Consider the following 23,388-nt stretch of genomic DNA (forward strand, 5'->3'; position numbering starts at 1 on the left):
ATGTTTGGTGTTATAAAATGACCTGACTTATCCTGCGTAAATTTAGGCCATAATCATTACCAGCCTTTAATTAACTTCAATAAAAAGGAACATGGGTCGCATTCAAATTAGACAACATCAACCATGACCAAACAGGCAAATCCAGTCACCACAGCTTTCAGGACATGGAATCTTCCTCTTACTGCAGCTTTAGTTATGATAGATATACAAATGTGGAAGAAGGACAAAAAGTGATCACGTTTGCTTAGCAGGCCAGAGAAATATAATCACATCATTTAAATGCTTTCAGCATGGTATTCCATAAATGCAAGAATGACAGCGACAATTAAGTGTAATTAATGGAAGATGAAGGATGCCGATCCTTGCCCCTTGACTCAGCCTTGACCTCTAGTGATGAAACCTAATTACTGCACCTCTTTGACGACGACTAACAGACAGACAGACACAGAGAGCCAAATGCAATTCCCTCACTACCATGGGCAATAATACACACACCTAGAGCTCCATCATACATTTCACTAATGCCTATACACTCTCATGCTTGAATTGATTTGACGTCTATGTGGGCGAGTGTCTGCATACTTTTTATGGTTAGTCTTCATCATCTCCTAAATATGCTGACATCGTTTTCATAACCTATTCAGTTGTATGCTGAATGCCACAACAGCTGTGTTACAATAAATTGGCTATAAAAAATATTGTTGAAAATGTCTTACAAAAAAAAAAATAAAACACTTGATAGCGTCACATTTTCCCACCAGTCATTTGAACTAAATCCTGCAAATAGTACAGATCCATAACGCAAGGGACGTGTTTTGCAGGTTTAGTTGAAAGTTACTTGAAAGGAGGTGATACTTTTACTCTCCGGCGTCCCCTGATGCCAACACAGCAGCAATTTTTCACTGTCTGACACGGGGGGGGGGGAAGAGGAGACGGAGTGCAGGTCTCGCTCTGACAGAATCCCTGAAATCGCCCAGCCTCCCTCTTGGCAAAGGGAACCTCATGGCGCTCTCAAAAGGGGGTGATAAATAGAACTCCTTTAAATACCTCCTTTTACAGCGGAGAGATGGAGCTGGAACAGCAAGGCGCCGCGCACCCCTGAGACTTCCCCCTCTCCCCCCACCCCCCAGCAACGAACAACGCACTAAATATTTCCGTTTCCTGTCAGCGCAGCTTTGCCCTGAATTGAGTGCGTCGGTAACCGCAGCACCCTCAGCCCCCCGCCCCCAGAATATTATTGTAAGTCAACAAATTCCAGATTCTGTCACTACATTTCCAAGTTAATTAAACAATAAAGTGCCACATTTATTGATATGGATTAAAGGGCAGAGCAATAAGCAGAATTAAATCTCCCAGGCTTTCTGGCAACGCAAATGGTCCCCACTCCTGTCGCTCCTGCCATGGGGCGCAGGGGCGAGGGGGACGGCGGACGCCACAGATTTTCAGACCTCAAACCTCGCTGCTTCTCCACACATTCACACTTCTTTCTGACATTTTGGACATCCATGAAAATCACATTTGGCAGTCTCAAATCGGCTTGTAATTGCGCATAATACAGCCGTGGAATTAATTCAGCTGCCAAGATAAAAATGGAATCTGAGGACATGTAATTGCCTCAGAGACTATTGCGCAAATATTTATTGAGAAATGCAGCGAAATAAAACAGACCCCAGGACCGCACTCTTTCGTTCATGCTCTCGCCATATTCTAGGTAAGTGACTTTATTGGCTAAAAGGGGGATGATGTACCTTTAGGTGCAGAACTATTTGCACAGGCATTCATGGAAAATAACTGCAATAGATTACAGAGCCAATTCCTCATGGAAAAAAAGATCTGGAACGAAAAGATAAGCAAATTCATATGAAAACCCTGCAAGCCAAATATGTATCCAATAGCCAAAAAATACACAAACAATTAAAAAAAGATATAGAATACACAACCCTACAGCGTGGTTATATTTAGTACATCTTGCAATAATTACCATCTCTTTAACATATTGGATATGAGCAATAAATAATTTAATATGCCACAGCATAGCTTTGCAAGAAAACTGCGATCTACTTAATGCAGGTACATAAGTTTAACATTCAAAAGTTCATTCTAATCCCGGTGTAAAACTAACATGGTCCTACATTAATAATTATATTTATTTACAAAACTACATCAGTAAATAAAGTCAAATGAGCAGACATTAATTAAACATACCAAAACTCGGCACAATCACACACACAAGCACACACACATTCAAACATTTGCATAATAGGAGATTTCTTGTCAGCAATGTTATTGCATGTGTAGGGGATATAGACGTTTGTGTTTTCTTATATATTTAGGAAAAACAGAAACATCCTGGCACAGCCATGCATGTGTGGTCTGTGGCACCTCTGAGGTGTCTGGCACTTCAAATGAGAGCTCCAGCTGGGGTCACTCAGAGTTTACTGGAGATTCTCAGGTCTCTGCCACGCAGCATCTACATGGCTTCCCATTTCGCAATCAGATATCGCAGCAATTGAAGGCGCGAGTTTTGTACCAGTGGCTGAACTGTGTGCCCACGAGGAGTATGACCTTTGAAGTGGCCCCATGTAAGCGTGGAAACCGGGGTTGCATGACTGGGGTTCCCTCTTAGCTCCTTTCTGATGATGGCCTCACAAGTCCCTCTGCAATAAATGATGCAGCCTTGGAGAACAAAATGCCCCAATGCAACGTTTGAGGCTATCAATGAAGACAGCTCTTACGGATGTGAAGAACACTGGATCTCTTTGACAACTCCCACGTCCAAGACATGTGACTGGGAAGGAAGCCTGGCAAATGGGCACCGTGTTTGTTTTCCCAGACCTGTGCACCATGCTGTCCAGGATGGAAACCTATTCCCCAACAATGTTCGGGCAACAAATCTCTCTTGTGCATCTCTCTATCTTCTGTGACATGCCCAGAAGCCTCCAATAGAAAACAGACTGCGGCTCCCTGTTAGGCCTATAGCAAATGAGCTACCATGCCCTCATATCTAATGGACTGGCCCTCCTCAATAACGTGATGAGTATTTTTGTTTAATACTGGCTATGTGAGTAGCCTAGCTGATTTCATCTTGTACACAATGTGTTTAGACACATACGAGACTCATACAATAATTTTTCCCCATTATAATTACCATTGTGAGACTGATTAGATTAACTTACAAATAGTTAAGCTTGTCAAAATAAGGTAGCTTGTACGGTTAGACACACCTGACTAATGTTTTGCCAGCACACATCAAACTACAGTTACCACTTCATGATCTCCTGTAGTTTGACTCACAGCTACTGAAAGCCCAGTCAAAGACTTACATTTAGCATTATCTTATACTCCCTTTTTAGCGTTGTCTTGTCCCAGTTTGTTTAGCTGTTCTAGTTTATTTAGTTTTGTTAGTGATTGTGTTGTGTTAATAAACTTGTCTATTAATTACATTGTCATCTTATTTGTGTTTTGTATTTGCAAGCCAGGCTCTAACATGCTTAAAAGACCTCATTTTATTAATTTTATATCCATTGAGGAATGTTAACTATCTTCGCTAAAAAAACAGATAAATAGGGATGGCAATATTCTCTACATCCTGTCTGAGGAAAGGTATGTCCAATACACATGTTCACTGTTAAAACCATCTATTCATGAGGCAAAGCATCTGATTCTTTTCTGAACTGTATTCAGATGACACAGAAAATGGAGATGCACATGGATTTTTTTCTGTTTCACGCAGCTAATAGCTAATAATCATAGTCATATGTATACGCTTCCAGTAACAACTATTGATGGCTTTTGTGCCATTACGTCCCAGCAGTTATGTCGAAATTATTTTAATGATCATCATCATGTAGAAAAATAGCATGCAGTAGTACATTGAAAGGACACAGAGGATAACCCAATTATTCAATTACAGAGCCACTGTGTTTTCCACATTCACTGTCCCTTGGTAGTACGTCTTTGAAACCTTGATGTTTTACTGAAACAAGCTGACATTCGGTTTGTAGAATTTATTATTTCCACATAATTATACACAAAAACTCCTTGCTAGAAAATGATACCCCTGCCACACACACACACACACACACACACACACACACACACACACACATACACACACACACACACACACACACACACACTTCCTTTCAGCCCCCACAATCAGAACATTCCTTATTTCAGGACTGAGCAGATGGTGAGATGGGAGTTTTGATAAAGAACAAATATCTGAAAGGAAAAAAAAATATTGTGAGAGGGCTCTTAGAACCGAGATTAAGAATTGATTCTTTTTAATGGACCATGACAGTAATAAACGACAGGGCCTTTACTACATTTTTACTGTCCCCGTTAATCCTGACGTCACATCAATGGCTTTTGAAAGGCAACTTCAAAGAATGCCCCCTGGTTACCTCTGCTGCTTGTGCTGTGTTCATGCCAGGCTCATCAGGGTGCGGTGATGCCAGTTCTGTGAGGTCACATGATCATCTCTGCTCAATAGCCACAGCGCCTGTAATGCAAAGCTGACTTGCGCAAATGTCTACTTCCCTAGGATGACACTCCTTCTTCATGTGGGCAAGCTGAGGCAGATTTCAAGCATTTGTTCTGAACAATATATGAGAATTGTATCGCTAAGATGAGATGAAAATGGCAACCGTAATTGCATTTTTTTTACGTAAGACCGAGTGTCGAGCCATTGCAGTTCCATCAGCTGCAAAGGAGATCAATTTTGCGTCCAAAGTGTTGCCAGCTTGTTCAGCCCAGGTATGGCGCGTATAGCTGTCATCCCTAAATAAACTAAAAGAGCCCGCGGGGACCGAAAAACCAGATATAGCTTCTGTCTGTGCCCCCAGACGTGGACAAGGCTCTGATCATGCTCCGACTGCAAATGTCACGGCGGCAATTTCTGCCGAGAGCGGGCATCCTTATCACCACGGAGAGGAGAGCTTCCTTCGGCTGCTCCCAGCTCACCTTTTCAAATCCGATCCTATCTGAGAGACGCGGAGGGAGGAAAAAAAAAACAGCCGCTCTGATTTCCCTGGAACGGCAGCTCCATCATCCCGGCCCAGGCGCAGTGCATCGCCCAGATTAAAGACCAAATGATTGCGCAGGACTACAGGAGGCCTGTCTCCTGCTGTGCTGGAGGCAACAGGGAGGGCCCGCTGGTCATTCCACTACTGCGTTTCATATTTGATGTTTACTATCTGGTGAAATTAGCTGTCCTCAGACCCCACTCCCAGCTGGTGTCCACAAAAGATCCAAAGTGCAACAAATGCACAGAGAAGTCTCCCAAAACTTACTCTAATGGATTGTAAGCATATCGGGAATGGGGGTGGTGGAGTGGGGGAGGGAGGATCTGGGAGGTTGTGTCTGGAAGCAGTTTAATTTCAAAGTCATAGAGACTGGGCCGGATTAAGGAGCTTTTCTACCCTGTGCCCAGAGGTTTATTTGCGGAGGGAAAAGACTATTAGCTGCTGGAGTGAAACAGTCCATGAATAAAATTGTTTTTCTCTCTCACTGTCTCTCTGCTGTTTCCCGTTATGGCACCATTATTACTGGTTGGGTTATTTCTCTCCGATTGCTAATGTCAAATGAATGAAAGACCAAAAAAGCCTTGCCACGATATGCATCACAGTTCAGTACAGGCATTCACAAGGAAGCGTAAGGTTATTATTCAGCCAGAAATATGCATTTGTTAATTGCTAATACAAATAAGCATTCAGAGGTAAAGACCCACGCCTTAATAAATCTGATGATGTAATGGGCTGCTGTGGATAAGTGACTGAAAAAGATACATTGGTTGCGCCCACTGAATAAATGCAAGCTAGGTTAATAAACCTGAGCAGGTGCAACATTCCAATCAAAGGATTCGTGTTTTATACTTATGCTGCTAAGAGCTCCTCCCTTTTTATGTGTGTCCATTTAGGACAGTATGCACTTGACAGCTGAAATTCTGCAATCAAACTCACAGCTCTACAGCTTTCTGTAGTAGAGCTGTCTATGGTTCTGAACATCACAGGACTAAAATTGTGGCATCCTGCTTGTAGCTTTAAAAAACAATGAAAACCATTGATTTTTAAAATAAGAAACATGTTGGACGTGTGTTGATGGTACGATAAATGTGCAATAAAAGAGAAAAATCAATGTAACACCACAGCAGGCCTGGAAATGAATGGTGATTCCAAGTGGTTGAGCGTAACTATTAGAGCCCCCGGGAATCAGGGTGTGAGGGTGTGTCACCATCGCTGCTCACCTGCAGGTCAGGGTCCTCCTCATGCTGTAAATGGGCCTCCTCAGCAGCTTCCACCAGGCGCTGCAGGGGGGGAAAGAGAGAGGAGGGGTCCACGTTAGTATAATGGAAATGTACGCTAACATTCACTGTGGAGGGGCAATAGACAAACACATTCCTCATCTATGATCTTCAATTTGCAATTATGCCTGAATCCCAAACCCATGCCTATCATTAACCATGCCACAATTGAGTGTGAATCACACTGCAATCCAATTAAATAGTGTACCAACAATCAAAACCGATCAAAAAAGAAAAAGGAAGCAACACTGTCCTGGACAAACAGAAAAGTTTTTATAAGTACATTTCTGAAAGAAATATCCAGCTTGTGTCATTCAAAGTAAAACTATGCATTTCCTGCAGACACATCCATTCAAAACAAATGTATCTGTTAACAGCATGACACCTGCTGCCAAGCAGCGATAAACCTTTAAAAGTATCCTGATCCTGCTGGCGTCTACATAAGTTACAATTATCAGCTATTTCAAATCAAACAGCTTCTTTCCAGTTGTTACTGAGTCCCAAGACAGAAACTGTGCAACCCTTTGAAATATGTTTGACACGGTATCTTTCTCATTAGGCCTGTAACATAAAAAATAATAAATGTAAAAAAAAACACCAGCATCATGACATTGCCATTGTATAATTTCCACATTCTCTCATGGTGTCAGTCTTTGAGCAGTGCCTTCCCTGATGTGTCTGCCTGCCCTGTGACTTCTGCAGGCTGACAAAGGCAATCTTTTCCTCATTCAATAGTGCTGACATTCTAATTTGCGACACAGCACCTCCAACACACACAGTTGGCCCATAGATAAGAAACTATTTTCCTAAATGATTCTAAAGCAGAAGTAATGTTTTTGGCTCCTCCAAGCAAGCCAGCACTGTTCAAAAACATTTTATCACTTCTCGCTGGGATTCAATCTGCTTTTTAAGGCTGCAGGTTTTTTTCCCTCACCAACTTCCATTCAAAGGGGGAAAGTTTACTCAAATGCACTAAAATATGAAGCTGTCAGAAAAACTACTGATTTGTATCGTATAGATCAAATGCTACCATAATATATGTTTTTGCCACCACAAAGTTTTGTTTAGGGACCAAATACAACATTCTGTTTTCTGTCTAAATCTGAGCCTCTATGTAATTGAAAGTCAAGCTGGAAGAAGAAATGAAAAAACAAATTAACCTTCAACGAAAAAAGGAATATGCCGCGAACTTAAATGTGCATGTTCTGAAATTTACACACCAGTACTGTGAGTGACAAGCTCATTTCACTGCGTTCAAAGTCTGTCACATAAGTCATTGCTGATAGGCAATGGACATTGAATTCCACATTTCAATACATACCTGTATGCCCTAACGTCTCACCGCTAACAGGAGGAGACCAGGTCAAAATACACATTAACGACACAAGTTTGTGGGTTCAATTGTCAGCCTTATTGCCAAAGATTCTGAAATCTGCCCATTGTCGCCCTGTTCAGCACTGAGCATTGCTGAATCAAGCCAGGAACCAGGATAAGCTCTGATCCCACATGAGCTATGCAAGCTTGGACATGGCTTCATTTGAACCCAGACGCAATGCTCCACTTCTGCCTCAGACACTGGCTGCATGATCATTGTATGCAGAGTAATTTTCTAGCTCATAAACAACAGATATAGGAAGAGGAACATAATTAACTTTTCATGTATGCACTGATATCCAGGAGGTAAACCTTGCACATGGCATTTCCTGGCAGACTGAGGATGCAAATGCTTTTCAGTATTGCTGGTATTTCTCTCCTGACATGGCCTGGGGCGAAAGAGTGCTTTTTAGATTAGGCTGAACAGGGAGAAATGACAAGAGAGAGGATCAGGGTGACTCATTCACGGGAGCTGCCAGTGGCACTGTGGACCAGTCCGTAGGACAGGTAACAGAGGAGTCATTGGGGTCATATATACTCCTACTTGCAGACATATACTCATATCCATTAGTCACTGCCAGAACAAGAAGGAGACAAACAGAACTTTTGTTTTAGTTTTTTTGTTAGTTTACACTGGACATAAATCAGGACTTTTTGTAAAGTGCAAAATTACTACAGTACAACAACTCTTAATATGAAACATAATTACAAGGGGCTCTTTCACTGTATGACCCAGTGAGCTGTGATGTGTTGTGTCCCTTGACTGATGTTAAGCTAGATGGGCCTATTCTAAACCAGTCTTTACATCATTACACGTTCATATAGGAGGATGTACAAAGGCCTCATGGCCTCAACAGTAGTTCATCTTGTTCAAAGGTAGATTCTGCGTGCCTATTCATATTTGCTTGGAAGAAAGCAATACAATCTGCCTGCAATGCTTTGTTCAGTCCATGGTCAACTTAACTTCACCATAGCAACAGAGCAGTTCAACTACCAGTACTTTCACATTATTCATAAATAATGGGCACAGCATGAGCAAGGCTTCTTCTGTCACAAACTACAAAGGCACAAAGTAGTCCTTAGAGGTCACTACCTAAATCCTTGTCCTGTCGAGGGGCTAATTCTTCTCTGATGATCTTAATACAGACAGACGAATCGTACCATATGGAAAACAAACACAGATAGCGATCTAAAAAAAAAGAAAAAAATGAAATATCATGAGTGCTGTATGAGTTTCCACTTCCATAAAAGCCAGAGCCACTTGAGCCTTAACTCTAGTACCTGACATGAATAAATACCATGCATTCAGTGCAAAAAATGATCAGAGAAAAATAAACCGTAACATTTTCAAAGGTCTGACCGGTTAGCCTCCAGCTCGGCAGTAAATGCCAGGCTCTCCACGTGATCCAGCTGTCGATAGGAACATCTGTCGAGACCACCGAGATGTTCCGTGGCATCGATGTGTGCGTTGAAAAATTATCTCACAACCTTTACAACCCTCACTGTCAATCTGGTCACCTCCCCTGGGTGTCAATCAATTAAATAAATGTCATTCAGAAGGTGCCAGACTACAAAGGTGCGCAGGACTGCTCTGACAATTCTAGCCTTGGCAGTGCAGGGAAGACAAACACACATTAAAACTGGGGCCCGTTAATCTGTGGAACTTCACCTGTTGTGTGAGAGGCCTTGGGACAGAGCTGGTGGAGTATAGACCAACTAACCCAGGTCAGGTCAGCACCGTACAGTGGATACAACATTAGTGGATTCGACCTGATGCATGTGGCTATGGTGGCTTTGGTGGCTTTGTTTTGTGTCAGGTAGGCTGAGAAAACAGCAGACCACATTTATTTTTTTTGCAAACAAACACAAAAGGAGATGTTCAGTCAGCAAATCCCCTTTATCCAGCTTTAGGCAGCACTACCCTTTCTATGTGTGTGTGCGGGGGAATTTGGTTCTTGGCTTTGGATGAGTGAGCCGTGCTGGCGGACGGTAGCCTGGTCCAGGCTGTCAGGATCTGAATCCTCTCTGAGGCACACTGAAGGTGCAGTGGGGGGCCATTCATCAGCTGTGAGGATCAGTCTAAAAGCATCCATTCCAGAACAACAACAAAGAACGCTTGAGGGCACTTCGGAATGCTCTCTGAACCTACACGTTACTATGGCACATTAAGAGTATATTTTGAACTTCAAATTGATTTGTTTTACTAATCAAAAAGGAACAGCTGGACTTTAAAATCACACCAAGTTGCTGGTTCTCACGATTGATTTATGCTTGGTACATCTAATATCCAACTTTCCCCTCTATTTACTTTTGTAATCTGATAAAAAATCAAAATGTATTACTAAATTGTATTTAATTTCAAAATCAGGCCTAATATCCACTTTCAGTGTTTTTCTTCCATGTGTTTCTTAAGGAAAACAAGCAGCTGATTCATTCTGTACCTAAAAATATAGCGATAGAAATACAAAAATACAAAAATAAACCCTGAATTAAAAAAATGTCAGTTTTTCCAGATTTTGAATGTAATTAAATGAAATCCATCATGTAGTGTAAGTTGCAACAAATAGCAATTATGCCTTCTCTGGAGTCACAATGACTAAACACTTTGTGATGGGTTGAATAAGTCTCCACAATTTAAATATTAACCACAACCCCCCCTCCCAACCTCCCTGGTTTCCCTGAGTTGCTGTTTGTGTTGCCTTGACGTTGCTGTTTCAATCTGCTTTTGAATAATTAAAGTGGAGAAAGTTCCACGACTCCTTCTAAAAGGGGAACTGAGAAGACTTTCGCCCCATGCTGTTCTCCTCGCACTGAAATCCAATTTGAGCCTTTTTTTTCTGTACTTTCCATTACACTTTGTTTATTTTGGCTTCTTCCGTATGTGCCTGTTTGTTTTCTGTTAATACTTCTCTTGTAAAACACATTCTTGTCGATGCAGTTGGCCTCTGGGCAGACAAGTGTGGGAGCAGTAGAATGTAGTGACGCGTGTTGGAGCCGGAGGTCCAGATTGCGCGACACAAGGAAGTTATTGAGATAACACGCCCCTGCAGACAGCATCCAAGCCCGAGCAAGCTCTGTCCTCAGGCCCATCACACAGGCCAGGAATATCCTGCCTTGCCAAGACTGTGCACTCGCTTCACTGGATACAGCACTCCCTCTGAATATTTATTTATGAGCTCCATTTTCTCTCCAATAAAGAGGCCGATTAAAGGACACCTGGGGTTGTTCTCAGAAATGGCAACAGCACTTAACCTGACTTTACCCTACCTCTGTATCTAAAAAGTATTAATCCACCTTTAAGGGCAGTCTTGGTGTGAGCTTCTTTCTTCAATTGTAGAGATGTATAGCTGCGTTCTACTATCTCTCCTTGCCGAAAATTGTATTGTTTTTGTTTTGCAATTGTACCAGGGACGATTTGTTCCTTAGGGCGGTCGGGCGACGCACCACCAAAGGGAGAAAGGGAGGGAATTTTTCTATCACAACACTATCACTGTTCTAGACAGTTTGTCCTGCTTCTGAATATCATAGTCCAATAAGTGTCAAGTCATGTTTCGTGGAGTATTGCCCCTTTTGGGCAATTTCAGTATGGTTGAAAATTGCCCAGATCGCTCTGATAGGCTCTCATGTTAAGGCAATTTTTTTCGAACTGCAGGCACTGCAATACAATCTGTATGGGTTCCAGGTGGGCTTGCACTAACGTGCTGTCGTCACACGTAACCTGGTGTAGGGATCGCCGGGGCAGCCAGCAATCTTGTCACATTCAAGGTCAACATGGCAAATGTTACCTCAACTCAGAGCAACTCAATCGTGTCATTAAGAGAAATACCGTTCAGTCATCGTAGTAATCAGGATAAATTGGCAACCAAAGAATTAGGACCACCAAGACCAAATTTAAACATCAAGTAAGTATCTACAAAGGGGGGGGAACTTCATAACCGGGGATTTTCGCAGAGCTGGTATAAGCAGAAAACATGGCAAGCAGGCTGTGAAGTAGCTTTGTTTGCAACATGACGTGATGTCAAGTTAGCTAGCTGACTAATTTACACAATGCAATGTGGCAATGCCTAGTTAGCTAGCTGTTAATTTACCCATTGAACGGGACACCTTAGCCACCATCGTAACAATTGATTTGGCAGGAGCCGCCACTGAATTGTACATACATAGTTCAATCATTCATTGCCAAAGACACTTCATGCCAATTTTTGAACATGCTTAGGTCATGGCTGGCTACTTTTATTTTATTTTATTATTGAAGGAAAGCAGAAGCACTTTAAGATAAAAGGAAAAACAAATTTTATAAGAATAAAAAAATTATTATTTAATAAAGGACATTTTTCAAGTCATCATTTTTCTTCGTTTTTTAATATCGCAATATCGTATTGTGGACTTTTTAATTGTGGTTTTATCGTACCGTGATTTTTTGGTATCATTACATCCCTATTCAAATGTCTAATGACTTTCTAGTAAAGTGATTTTCATTTTTTAAAATACATATACACATTTTAATTTATCCTTTATGAAGTGAAGTAACCAGCACGTACCAAGATGGGTCTAAGATGGCTAATTTATACTTTTTTAGAAATCCATTATTAGTGCCCTTCAACAAAACAAAGCTGAATAAAAATATAAGGGGTAGAAATACACGGCCTCATATGAGACCAGAATGAAAATATATGATTATGCTAAAAGGTGACTACAGGGCAATCACATTTATATTTTTGAACTGGAAATATTTCTACCGACTTCCTGCACCTTCCATTTTGTGGCTGGTTTTGCTGGTTTCAGCTGGTTTGGCTGAATATTGAAGGAGTCACACCTGGAATGGGCACAATCGTCAGAAAAGCTGTTTGTGTGTGTGTGTGTGTCTGTGTGTGTGTGTGTGTACAGCACTGGGAGTTATTTGGATCTGCATAAATAAATAACGAATAAATTGGAAACCTTTCCTCTGCATTTGCATTTTAAAATGCATGTTTCTACCAAAGATGGCTGGAAGTAACATTTGCATTAAAATGCATTTGACTATGACTCTGCAGCACAGATTTCTTTTTCTGCCTGTCATTTCAGTGTGGGAGGTATTGGCAAAATACATAAAGAGAGTTTAAAGGGATGGGAAATTACTTTTTCAAAGTGGTTTTCAAAGGAGTACAGTTCATGGGAGATGATAGCAGTAATTACATTCATGCATGCCGATTGACAATGCTTCTGTCTTACTTAAAACAAAGAAGACACTATCACAGTGATGTTCGAACTAGCGCCAATCACTAAACAGCTACCTACATTAACCTAAAACCAAAAAAAAAAAATTCAATGTACATTTAGATATGAAGCATTTAAAAGCAACAAAGGTACTTTTGGAATGTACCAGCTGCTAAAAAACCTTTTTGTCCATCATTCACTGTGTACTACAGTCATGGCAGAATCAAAGTAACAGCAGTTCAGAAAAGAATCTGCAATCTATGAAATGAACCAAGATGCAGAAGGCTTTGTGGACATGCAATTAAACAACATCAGTATAAAACTGGACCCATCTCTCTCTCTCTCTCTGGGTGTGTGTATTTTTGTCATATGCTCTCATATATCTCTCTATCTTTCTATCATGCCATCTATCTCTCACTTTCTCACTCTTCCTCCCCTTTTTCTCACCCTCTCTTTCTTGCTCATAGTCTCTCTCTCCTTCAAGGTCTATATGTCACGCTGTCTCCTTCCGTCTCTTCCTCGTGAGCTCTCCCTAGCTTCCTGGCTCTCCTTCAAGCTCACTCCCTCTTTCTTTCACTCCCTTCCTCTCTTTCATGTTCTCTCTCACGCACTCTCTCATTATCGAACTTGTGCATCAAGGCTGTCAATCCCTGTCTCACCGAGACAGAAGTCAGTTGAAGTGAATTGGTTTTGGAAGTGCAAAAGGAACAAAAGTAAAACTGCACTAAACCACAGCAAGCAAATACTGTTCTTACAATTACTGACCCTTTGCACTGTGTAAGACCTGCGTAATATTATCGATTGATTTTTTTTTTGTCTTGTCCATCTTACATCTATCTTCTCCCTGCCATGGAAACAGCCTAATATAATGGTCTTGTATGTTTTGAAGTTGAATCCTCTGACCTTAAAAATGTCAATGTATTATTAATCTGATGAAAATCACGTGGTTTCGTAGAGCCGCTCTCCAAAGCTGACCTGGGCTAACTGCTTGTGTGATGAGGGTGTGTGTGCTTGGGGAAGTGGGTGGATGTGCATGCATTATTGACAGGCCAAGGCAGTCCATAGACTTTAGTGGAGCACTTTCACAGTTTCGCAAATGAAAAAGTTAATTTCCCTTTTTTGGGGGACGAGCTGGACGAGCTGTGACTTACACAATGAAAAAATATTTCTGTCCACCAACCACAAGATCACAAAGTCTCTCAGGGTTTGGATGAGCAGCTGAAATATGTCACTCATTTTTCAGCACCGTGGTCAGTGTACCATTCTCTCCTTTGCCGTCGTTGCAGTGATGTGATATCCAGCTGGGGCCTGGGGTACTAGAACAGCACAAAGTGAATACTGCATTCCCTTTTCAACCTTGCTCCATACACTGTCCCAGTCACCAAGCCCACTGGGCAGTACATCCTAGTTCCACTGCCCCCCTCCCCCCACCTTAATCCAGCAGCCCCCTCCCCGAACACCTCCCGATGCCAGGGACACAGCTCAGCATCCAGGCCCTGCAGCTCTCCCACAGACACAGGGCTCCCAAATGTCCCCCGCTTCCTCCAAAAAACTGATTACCGCACCATCTCTGGGAGCACTCAGAGTCATTCCATCAGATCGTTCCGGACCGAGCCACTTACTGCAGCTACAAAGACCGCAGAATAGGTCCATCGGGACACTTCCTTTGCCCGATTCCCAACAATTTGTCGCATTCGTAGCGCGTGTTTGAACCCCCTTTTTTTCTGACGTGCGGGACTATAACAGCAAGAAGTGATTGATTGGCCATAACCCCAGAGGGGGTGAGGTCCATTACCCTCTACACAATATCTGCATCACAGAATGTGCTGGCTTGTTTATTTGGGGGAGTAGGCCCTGCCAAAACACAGTCAGTACAGGGAGAACAAGCTTGAGTCATCAGGAGCATTCGGGAACAGCAATTAATATTGTCCAACAAGCCTCTGGATTGTTGCAACATAAACAAAAATCTAAAGCAGTGCAAACTGCTTTGTGACACTTTGACTTGATTCCATTTAGCACCTTTAGAATTCAGCCATCAATAGTGGTCTAAGGAGGGAAGAGGCGTTGACATTCAGTGTTAGAGAAAGCTGGGAGATATACTGATTTCATGACCGAATTGGTCACACTATCTTGTAAGGGCCTATTTAGGCTGTTAGAGAACATTTGATAAATATAATACAACTCATTAAGTATTTGTTCACTTGTTGGTAAAATATTTCTATCAGGAAGTAACTAACTTGTACATTTAGTACATTTAGGTAAGGTAATCATCAGTAATTACCTCTGACATTAAATATTTTTAAAATTCTGAACTTACGAGAAATACATTGTTTAAACAATAACTCAATTGCATTCTAATTTTGAAGGTTTATTATAAATTTACAACCTTCTCAGCATTTGTCGGCTGACTGTTTGCTGACAATTAGCTATCCATACTTACTGTGTTGAAATAATCTTATAATTACCATGATATACTACTATATACTCACTCTGATAGGTGGTAAAGTATTTGTCTATTTTTAATAGTGCAAAAAGCACCTTAATATAAATTGTGGGCATGAAAGCGAAACATGTTTCTTATGCAAATTGACCTCAAGATATAGGTAAACCTGGAGATTTAGAAACTAAATAGAGGTGATGTTATTGCATATTAATGGTACGAGTCCAAAAGCTGTCTGAAAGTTCCACTCACTACAGCTCCGGATGCCCTCTTGCATAACATGACCCCACAATCTGGAGATGGGCAGAGTATTCCTGCTGGTCGTGACAACAGGGGATCTCAATGCAGTCTCAGGGGGCTGTGTAGTATACTGATCTTTGTCCTTGCGCAACTACTAATCACATGGGTTAACAAACAGGAGACACCATGATTATATATCTGAAATATATCTGCACACCCCTGGTTTCTGAAATGCGAGTATGTTTGTGGGCCCACATACACTCCAAGGAATTCTTTAATTAAGCTTCAGTTTAGATTAAGCTCCCTTTGTGAAGTAGTGCATCGTCAAGGAATTCTGTTGCAGGTTCAAACTGAAATACAAATGGAGAATCCAGCTCTACAAACATGTGCACATGAACCATGCCTCCAAGACAGCCCACCCTGAAAAGATGGAGGTCTGACACAATGTGCTGCAGAGAAGTAACAGTTAACATTCCTTGCAGATTTTCCTAATCAATCAATCGATGAACAAAGAATGAACACCAGCTCACACTGCACCCTGTATGTGAATGTTTCAGACTCAGTGTTGTGTGTAATCAGACTTTAATTATCAATAGTGGTGAGTCATCAGTAGTTTTAACAGCCTTATTATCAACCATTTAACAACTCCTCACTTTGGCCATAGAAATCTGACTGGTGTCAATAAATGCATAAGTGGACATGGTAACACCATCAAGTGTGCTTTTTTCCAAACTGATATCAACTTTGTAGTTGTTAAAATCATTGTAATTCAGTACGATACTGATCTGTTTTAAGACTGTTACTTTGTGAGCTGTCCAACAACATCATTCAGTGAGTTCACCTATGTTGATCTGCCACTCTTCCTGACCCTCATCCTCCATCACTGACCTCTCCTGACTGCCCCAGAGAAAATAAGGACAGAAACAGTACCATCCTCAGCATATCCACCTGCTCAGTATTCACTGCTGAAATAAACTAAATCAGGTATTACATAGCATATGCTGTGGCAGGTGTAAGGCTTAAAACAGGGTGACCCTGGATAATGCTGTATGCTAAGCAAACAGAGACTGAATAGACAACATTTGCACATTTCTGTGGTAAATATCAGCAGAAATGATCCCAGTAAAAGTGGCACTGTAAGCGTATTTGCTATATGCAAAACTAAAGCGGGTGTCTTAGATGGGAGAGAATGTCTTTTTTTTCCACTAGGGGCAGTGTGGAGAGCTGAGAGGCTAATCTAGAATCAATCCGCCAGACGACGAGCAAGTCCAGCTGGAGCCCCTTCCTTTCAATTACAGTTAAAAACTGAACATAGGTGGTCTGAGATTCTGCCCGGGCTCTGTCATCCATCAGCAGTGCTGATCGCCCTCGACAGCGCCGCTCCTCTCTCCCTCCCTCCCTCCCGCGCCAGTCTCTGCAGCTCCTCGCTGTCAGGCAGGGTATAGCCTGTTCCTTCTGCCGGCTCCTCTACGTTCGGCCCGCGGCCTGTCATCTGAGGGACATTAACGGCTCCCAGGTGAAACTGCGGCGATCAAAAACAGGATTAGTCTGACCAAGAGAAGGCAGCCGGGAGTGCTCAGCTACCGGCAGGTGAGGCCGAAATCGCAGCGCTGTTTGATGCGAGGCAGTGAGATGTGAGGAAACTTCATTAAAAAGAAGTGCAGGAAACTGAGATTATTCTTTCAGATGAGAGGATGGGCTCCCCAAAGGGCATTCTCAGAACCCGACTGCAAACAACTCACAGCCACTTTTGCAAGAAAATTAAAGTTAATTACACTTCATTTGTAATTTGAAGTACAGCAGCAGTTCATTTTAGGGATGGAATTATCCCGGCGTTTCATTTTCTTTTGGTTTGGGAGGACAGTTGCAATGTTTTTTTTTTTTTATTATTGCCTCGCTGGACATTTCCCATCATGCAATTCTTAATTGTGTATTTCAACAAAGTAAGGCCTGTGAATTTGCCTCAGCAACAGTCTGGGAGCCAAAGATAATCTCGTCCCGACACCAGTCTCAGTAAAGGTAATATAAATTAAAAAGTAACAACTGCCTGCTCTGATTTGACTGTTGGAGATGTGGCCCGGCACGATGGAAGACTTTTCCAAGGGCATGTTTACTATGTTCCGTTCTGAAGTGCATTTTGATTGCGCCTCTTATCTGCAAACCGGTAGCCACAATTAAAATGGTCTTGAGCAAATGTGAAACACAACTCCTCACTAATAAAGTTTTCTTTCATATGCCAGAGACTTTATTCTCAGTGCTGCCGTTATGATGATAACTAAAAAAAAACACAATTCCTATCTCAGACAACCAAAGCTCAGTGCATGCAAATCACTGCATACCATAGTAGAAAAATGGAAGTTGACAGCAGGTGGTAGTTAGTGATAAAGAGCCGGGAACCCTGTGGAAAGGGAGAGATAAAACCACAGCGATGGACTGGAGCGTGTACATACTGAAATTGAATTACTGTACCACTACAATTACTTTTCACACAACAGCGGTTACGCGAACCCGCAGCAGAGGGAGAGCAGCACTGTCGCCGCGAGGATCGGCCCCGCCCATTTCTCCCAGGGTGATTTAACAATGCACCTTCACCGCGTCGTTTTGGCAAGGGCATCTGTTAAAATCGCAGTCTTTATCAAGTCTGAAATAATCATGGAGCACAAAATAATAACACAATAAGTCACTTTTATGACCATACGCATCCTGGGCAATTTTTTTTTCCTTTTCTGCCAATGACCCAAAAAAAAAGAAAAAACGCAGCCTCGCAAAGAACACGGCGACGGGAACTGTGGCAGTTCCCTGCGACGCCTGAGCGGTGGCACCGCGGCTTCAGGACCCCGACTTGGCACTCTGCACAGCAAAGCGAAAATAACGAGATAATAGACGCGCCTCGATTAAAACGGGCCAAATGAGCTTTTCCTTTCTCTGCCTCTCCATTAAAATCCACTTTTTCGCAGCCGAGCCCACCTGAGACGCAGCCCTTGCTCCACTGCCTCCCCCCTGTCCACGCCCCCCCGGGGCGACGAAAAACCGCTGCAGAAACCCTCCGAATAAAACGCACAATTAAAATGACACAGTAACGGTAAAGCCATTTCCTAGCGAGCTCGCTATGTCTCGGGGTCAGGAGCATTTCATGGCGACTGCATTCGATGAAGCGGCCCAGCCATCCTCTTTTTGTCTGTCTCCCGGCAGTCAGCAGGTGCACTCAGGCGTGTGAACACTGCCACTCCACTCCGCCTTGCGCAAAGCTTACCCAGTCAATAACTGTTAACTTAATACAAGGTAGCTGGTACACACGCAATTTCAGTTAATGGTAAGACTGCACGAGTGATAGGATATATTATGTCCAGCAACACAGTTCCTATCCAACGTTGTGTTCACCATCAAAAATCCACTTTACCAAGTCTTGCAATTCATGTGTTTTTTGTTGTTGCTGTTGCTGTTATTTTTTACAAAGATCGATGAAACCTTTTCCCAGCAGGAAGCAACTGGCTAATAACATGTGTGGCTCAACCTAAACAAAACTCTTTAAATTGACTCCGACCGTGCTGGTCTCATAGACCATCTTTTATTAAGCGTTGTTTTATTCTTTGTAAGTGTGATGAGAAAAGCAGAACCTACCCTCATGGCTTCAGCCTTCTTGTGGAACATCTCTTCCATGTTTTCAGCCAACCTCTTGACAAGCTTCAAACCGTCGATTTCTTCAACCCGGACCGTCTTTTCAAATTCTTTATATTTCTACAGGAAAAGAGAAAGTGTGCTGTTAGTTGTGCATATGTCCATTAATTGCTGTGAAAATTATACAGTTGATAAACACAGAAAAAGTCCGGCTGCTACCTAACAGCTCCCCTTTTTAACAGAACGTCTATGTCTGACAGGTGAGAAAGATAAATCGTGAGGAGGCATTTGGCGAGCAATATCAAGCATTTTCTGTATCAGCCACTCAGCCTTGCAAATGTTATCAAACTTGACATGTACACAACCTGTCCGACCAAACACTCACCCTTGGATCTCATTTTCTTCACATTTTTATCAGAAAGTTCACTCAAACGTTTTAGGTAAAATTTTGAAGTAAAGCTAGGTCACAGACATGACATTGTAAAATAGAGCAAAACATGAAAATAAAAAATGTAACGCATTTTTAATGAGGCAGCCCTCATATTGTGAAGTGAGGTGAGAACTAACAATATTTATCAGCATGTACACAATATTTATCTGCATTGGCATGCAATTGGATTATGGTCATCCCAAGATTTCATTGCATTATAAAGAATACCACATTGCAATGAAATGCCAAAATTAGTACTGAAATAAAAGGATCATTCATTCATTGACTGTTCAATGCCATTCAGTCACAGATGTGTTCAATTATAGTCCTCATAATTCCTACACAATATAGGCAAATTAAGCATTATAGCTTGTTTACTTAGAGCCGAAGAAAGTCTTAATGATATCTTAAACATAATGTAAGAATATCTTGAGAATAATATTTACTGAAAACTTATTACTGTGAGGGTGGCATTTGTGGAATTTACCAGAATATTATGAATATGACAAAGCATAAAGGTTTTATGGGGACACTCCAGCATTATCCTATCCTATCTTAAACATTCCATTTTTACAAAGAAACACAATATATAAAAAAGGAAAAACTTTTGCCAGTTCATACTGCATTAAAAACTGGACCACACTCCACCAAAGTAAAAAAAGAAAAATGATCAAGTATTATCGGATGTTCATCCTAATGGCAACGACCAGATAAGATCAGTAATTGACTTCTGAAGGAATTGAGCTAAAAATGGAATTGTATGTCACAATCTTCCCATGATTCTAAGCTTCTAGGAGGAAAGATGCTGTGCTGCCGAATAGCCCAAATTACCTTTTTACAACGGGGGGAAGAAAAGCTCACTTTGGCCGGGAAGTACGTGAGGCAATGCAGCAGAGAGGGTGCACAATCGAAATGGGAGGAAGAATGGAAGTCTTTCAAACAACCCTATTTACAATAATGCTTTTGCATTACCAACGAAACAAAAAAAAAATCACATATCTTATTTCCCTTAAAAAAATAAATCAGTATTGCACAGAACTATCATGCAGCTGGTTTTCTTTACCGCCGTTCCATTCCTGTTATCTTGCACAGTAGAACAATGCTCTTTTTTGTTAGGGAAAGCGGGGGTGGGGGATGTTATCCATTGTGCAGAATCAGAGCAGACCCTTGAAAAGGGAACTATACATACAATTATATGAAACGCATCCTCTTTAGGGCCGGGAGAACAGCGGCGGGGAGAGCCGGTGGAAGCAGAGCGCTGTTATGTGGCATTAGCATCTGCTTACAACTCCAGCCGTGAGACAGCAGCATTCATCATCGGGGAAGGGAGAAGCAGCAATGCATTACCTCCACGGCATCTGTTTTACCAGATCATTTCACACAAACACCAGGCAAAGAAAAGCACTACTTCACTGTCATGCCGTTTAATGCTTTTCATGCTTTCGGGCTGCTCCCTTTTCCAGACACCCCCCCAACCCCCCTGCTCCCCCTCCCTCCCTTCCAGTCGCTACCTGCCAGGGGCCAGTCGTGGGAGTGCGAGGACCAGAAGCGTTACAGCCAATCAGTGCGGGGGCCGGGAGTATTGTGGCCAATCACAACAAACGGTTGAAAGCCCCGAAACACATTACTGGCAGACTGGGTGGGCAGAGACCCATGGAGCGAGAGCCAGATCACCCCGGAGGCCACACGCTGATGAAAGATAATTGAAATCGAGGCGAAACACAGTAAAGATAATAATGTGTCAAGGCGGGACGTATTGGGGGCAATGAACTACATTTCGGATACTCCTGACTTTGCGATTTACACTGTGCACCTGCAATGCTGACCACGGGACCAGAGGATTGTCTGTGGCCCACACTCGATTAGTCCTCAAAACCACCACAGGCACTCACTCCTTGTTTCCTTCCCTAAAATGTCCTCTTACACTCAATTATATGAAATCAAGCTGTTTCCCCCATTTAAAACGACACCAGCAAACACATCACTTGCACACTCTCTGTGATTGATATGGATAATCTTGCTGCCTGGGGCAAAGTTTCTTGGCTCTGTGTTAGCTACAGCTGACTGCTGTGCTCGTCCTAGTACAGTGCCACCGAGGTCACTGTGACACCACTGGCTCTCCAAACACTGTAATACAGTCTGTCTGACTGTTACCTTATAATCCCACTCTGCTGGTCTCTGTTCCATCTACCATCTTAATACATTTTAATGTCATTTTTGTGTTTATTACAGGATGCTGTACCTCCTGTCATCTAACCACCATCAGTGATTGGTAGTGCTAACATTACACTTGCTATGCAAAGAGGGCCTGCATTTCAATGGTTCTACTATAAATGTGAATACAAATACATCAGTAACAGCCCTACCGTTTCCTTTTGCTCTTGTGAGTTAAAAAATGACTGGCACTAGCAGCATTTCTAAACAAGCTCCTGCAGAAGGAGCTTCATAACAGTGCCGTCCCAGCCTATCAAACACTTCTGTTTTCCCCCTTTACATATTTTGCTGTTGGGATAAGGGTCGGACATTGCTGCAACCTTGGAGAGATCGGGAGTGGGAAGGTGGTGGGTGCATGGGGATGGGGGGGGGGATGATGCCCCAGCCTTCCGGGTCTGATCTGACTGTGCAGCTCAAGCACAGCGGCCGGGGGAGAGGGGCAGGAATGAAGTATCACCTCATTACAAGGCTGTCATGTGACAGCATTTGCGTTGACCCCCCTTCTCATGTGCATAAGGGCCCACGGCCCAGGGACCCGGTCCCCTGGACCTTCCCATTGGACAGGAGGCAGTTAAAAACATGCACGGCGTCCTGCCCTGTCAAAGCGGCACCCTCCCGCATGACACCACGGTCATCCTTCATCCCGTCGTCCCTGTGGCCTTCTCGCCACCGATCTGCACCATCCACCTCTAGCCCTCTCCCTGGCGCCCAAAAGGTTTCTGGGGAAAGAAAGGCTTTATGCTTTATTGATATATTCACTTTTACCTTTCAGAATGTCTCGTGGTGATTATTAAATTTACTGTGTGTAGGAATGTGCAGTAAGAGAAGGTTGTAAAAACAAGGCAAGGAAAGGACTTTAGCTGCTGTTCAGCCGAAGCTTCTCTGTGTCGCAGCTCTGCCTTCCAACCACATAACGACTCTCAGAAAAAGGCAATTTCGATTTTTATTGAATTAACTCCTACATGGTAAAGGAGTTATGAGGACAAAAGCTGAATGCCAGATTTTTCTTGTCTCGGACAGAATAAAATAATACAGACTGCTTTATGGCCCTCAAAGGGCAAACACATTTTGCTGTATTCACAAAACAGATGACAATGATGACAAAAATGCAGCACTATACAATAAACAAACGCACCGTAATATGCACTGTTTCTCTCAGTGCTGTGTAAGGCAGTGGCAAGCAAACAGCTAAATGACAAGCACTAATTACTGTCTAATGTATTCCATTCCTCCCTTGATACCAATCTACACTGATGAAAAATAAGGCTCTTAATTTAGACCCCATGCACTTAATCGCCTTTCAGAGGCTGTTCAAAAAGCAAATCACAACTGCAATAAATAAACTTCTTCAACCAGTTACTGTCATTTTTCCAGATCCGAAAACAGTTGGCTGGTGGGCAGGGTCTCAAGCTCCTGATGGGGAGGCTGCCCTTTGTGTTCTTCCCGATACACAACCCAATGCCCACGACTACACAAGGCTCTGTGAATTACAGAGACACATTGCACGCACACACTGCAAACGGAAAGTTCTCCGGCTTTGAAAAGCGCTGGGCTTAAATCAGTGCAAAGCTA

At 42.5% G+C, this 23,388-nt stretch overlaps 1 protein-coding gene across 1 annotated transcript in view; it reads right to left on the reverse strand.

The window, feature by feature from the left end:
- The window catches only part of cacna2d3a (calcium channel, voltage-dependent, alpha 2/delta subunit 3a), a 168,976-nt gene that overhangs the window by 115,256 nt on the left and 30,332 nt on the right, over window positions 1-23,388 (reverse strand). The window contains exons 3-4 of the mRNA XM_036532642.1: window positions 19,176-19,292; window positions 6,248-6,307 (exon numbers count right to left, since the gene is read on the reverse strand). Coding sequence (XP_036388535.1) covers window positions 6,248-6,307; window positions 19,176-19,292 — 177 coding nt within the window. The remainder of the gene's footprint in view (window positions 1-6,247; window positions 6,308-19,175; window positions 19,293-23,388) is intronic.

The sequence above is a fragment of the Megalops cyprinoides genome, chromosome 7 (assembly GCF_013368585.1).
Source record: "Megalops cyprinoides isolate fMegCyp1 chromosome 7, fMegCyp1.pri, whole genome shotgun sequence".
In the NCBI taxonomy this organism is placed as follows: Eukaryota; Metazoa; Chordata; class Actinopteri; order Elopiformes; family Megalopidae; genus Megalops; species Megalops cyprinoides.